The 2,713-nt window shown below is 46.8% G+C and overlaps 1 protein-coding gene across 1 annotated transcript in view; it reads right to left on the bottom strand.

The window, feature by feature from the left end:
• LOC147637918 (uncharacterized) overlaps positions 1-1,335 on the bottom strand; it is a 7,450-nt gene extending 6,115 nt beyond the window's left edge. The window contains exon 1 of the mRNA XM_086799762.1: positions 19-1,335. Coding sequence (XP_086655888.1) covers positions 19-1,207 — 1,189 coding nt within the window. The 5' untranslated portion in view covers positions 1,208-1,335. The remainder of the gene's footprint in view (positions 1-18) is intronic.
• Between the last annotated feature and the right edge of the window lie 1,378 nt (positions 1,336-2,713).

Below are 2,713 nucleotides of genomic sequence, written 5' to 3'. Positions count from 1 at the left end.
CGCGATTAAAGGACGCACCTGAAAGACTGTTAAAGCCCACTGGCAGCACCGTGAGGCTCGAACAGTTTCCGAGAGATGCAGGGATTGAACCAGTGAACGCGTTTAGTTCCAGCGTCAAGGAGGTTAATTTGGGCAGCTTTGATCCTAAGTCGGGAGACAACTGTCCCGTAAAAGAATTAGAGTGCAAATCCACTGTAGACAAGTCGCTGCAATTTGCCAGCACGTCGAGGATCCTACCAGTGAAACTGTTCCCTCCCAGATCTATGTATTGAAGTCGGGACAGAAGCCCGATCTCCGGTGGGACGACGCCGCTCATGCCGAGGGTCTGATAGAAGGTGAGGTAGGTCAGGTTCCTGCATCCCAGGCCCAACGAGGTCGGTATGGTGCCAGAGAAGCTGTTGGAAGCGAAGCTGAGGACCTGCAGCGCGGAGCAGTTGCCTAAGGAGGGAGGGACGGGGCCTTGGAGTTTGTTACCGCTGACGTCAAAGGAAGTCAAGGAGGAGAGGTTGCCTAGGGAGGGAGGCAAATGGCCGGTAAAGCCATTATAGGAGAGGTTGAGGAATTGCAAGGAGGAGCAGAGGGAGAGGGAGCTGGACGTAAGGGAGCCAGAGAAGGAGTTGGAGGAGAGGGAGAGGGAGACCAGGCGAGGGAGGCACGAGGGGGTGAGGAAGAGTGGGCCAGAGAAGAGGTTATTGTCGAGGGAGAGGGATTGGAGGGAGGAGAGGTTCGGGATGGAGGAGAGGGCTAAGGAGCCGTGGAGGGAGTTATGGCTGAGGTCAAGGGAGGAGAGGGAAGGCGGAAGGGAGAGGGCCAGGAGGCTGGAGGAGAGGTTATTGAGAGAGAGGTCGAGGGAGGAGAGAGAAGGCAGGAGGCGAAGGGAGGGGGAGATGGAGCCTTGCAAGGATTTGTTGCGGAGGTCGATGCCTGTGAGACTGCCTTGCGTGTTGCATTGCAAGCCTTTCCAAGTGCACGGGTTGCTGCTCTGGTTGTTTACGTCCCAAGACGCCAGGGCCCGCGATGGGTCGCTGCTGATGGCCTGCTTGAAAGCCCGCAGCACCTCCAGCTGCTGCTGTGCGGTGCTGCTGCTGCTGCTGTTTTTGGCAGGTGCTGCTGCTGCTGCTGCAGCACCACTACACTTGCAGGTCGACGCTAGCAGCAGCAACATATTCATCATCCATGACACCAATCCAACAAGGCCGCACGCCATTCCAGTCTCACCACAATTTTGTTCCAGCCTCAGCAGCTGAGTCTACTAACTGGTGCATGCGATGGGTGTGGGTCAGGCCAATAGTTTGCCTTTCTTTGGCGAATTATTGGAGTGGTCTTTTGTGGTTCAAGTCACTCCAATAATTAGCCCACTAGTATTGTACCCGAGCATTGTGCAGCCGACCAAGGTTCTAGAAAAGAACTATTCTCTCTCTACAACTATCTCACACACACATACACATACACATGACTCTCTCTCTCTCTCTCTCTCTCACTTACACACACTCTCAAATGTTGAAACTCTCTCTCTCTCTCTCACATGCACACACATATACACACCTGCTCTCTCTCTCTCACACACAAACACACACACACTCCCTCTCTCTTCTTACACTCTCTTACTCATAGAAGCGCTCTCTCTCTCTCTCTCTCTCTCTCACGCACACATACACATATGTAAATATATAGTATATACAATATTATGTTTTAGATACATAAACCTATACATAGACATATATACTTATACATATATACATGTATTTAAAAATATAAATACAAACATAGACATAATTTAATTAATTTGATTAAATTTTAATGTGCGGAGATGGGTGATAAGTTGTGGTCACTTTTAAATATATAGATAGATATATCATACACACATCTAAACACACACACACACACAAACATATATATATATATATATACATACATATGTATGTATGTATATATAAATGTAAATAAACACACACACACACACACACACACATGTATACACACATATACATATATGTTTTCTATTCAATTTATATTTTATTAAAAGTTACTTTTTATTCTCTATCTCTCACTCTCTTTCTCTCTCTTTTCACCCTCCCTCATTACATCTCTCTCTCTCTCTCTCTCTCCAGGTCTGCCCTATCTCACTCTCTCTCAAGCACATTCTACACATAGATGCAGATGTACGCACATGCATGCATATATTCTCTCTCTCTCTCTCTCTCTCTCTCTCTCTCTCACACACACACACACACACACACACACATGTACACACCGCACATACACTAATCTAAACGCACACTCTCTCCTCCCACACAAACTATCTCCTATATACCTGTCTCTCTCTCTCTCTCTGTCTCTCTCTCTCTCTCTCTCTCTCTCACACACACACACACACACACACACACATGTACACACCGCACATACACTAATGAAAACACACACTATCTCCTTCCACACAAACTATCTCCTACATAGAAATTCTCAGCCTCTCTCTCTCTCTCTCTCTCTCTCTCTCATGCACACACACACTCTCTCTCTCTTCACGCACACTCTCTCACATAGAAACTCTCTCTCTCTCACACATAGAAACTCTCTCTCTCTCTCTCTCTCTCTCACACACACACACACACACACACACACTTAAATAGATTTACACACATATATATAATTTTAATTAATTAAATTTTAATGGTAGGGATGAGTGATGAGGTGTGGTCACTCTCAAATAAAT

Source organism: Cibotium barometz, chromosome 6 (assembly GCF_041138505.1).
Source record: "Cibotium barometz isolate CiBa-2024 chromosome 6, ASM4113850v1, whole genome shotgun sequence".
Lineage (NCBI taxonomy): Eukaryota > Viridiplantae > Streptophyta > Polypodiopsida > Cyatheales > Cibotiaceae > Cibotium > Cibotium barometz.
Note: the sequence above shows the minus strand (reverse complement) of the source record. Positions and strands in the feature narration are given on the sequence as shown.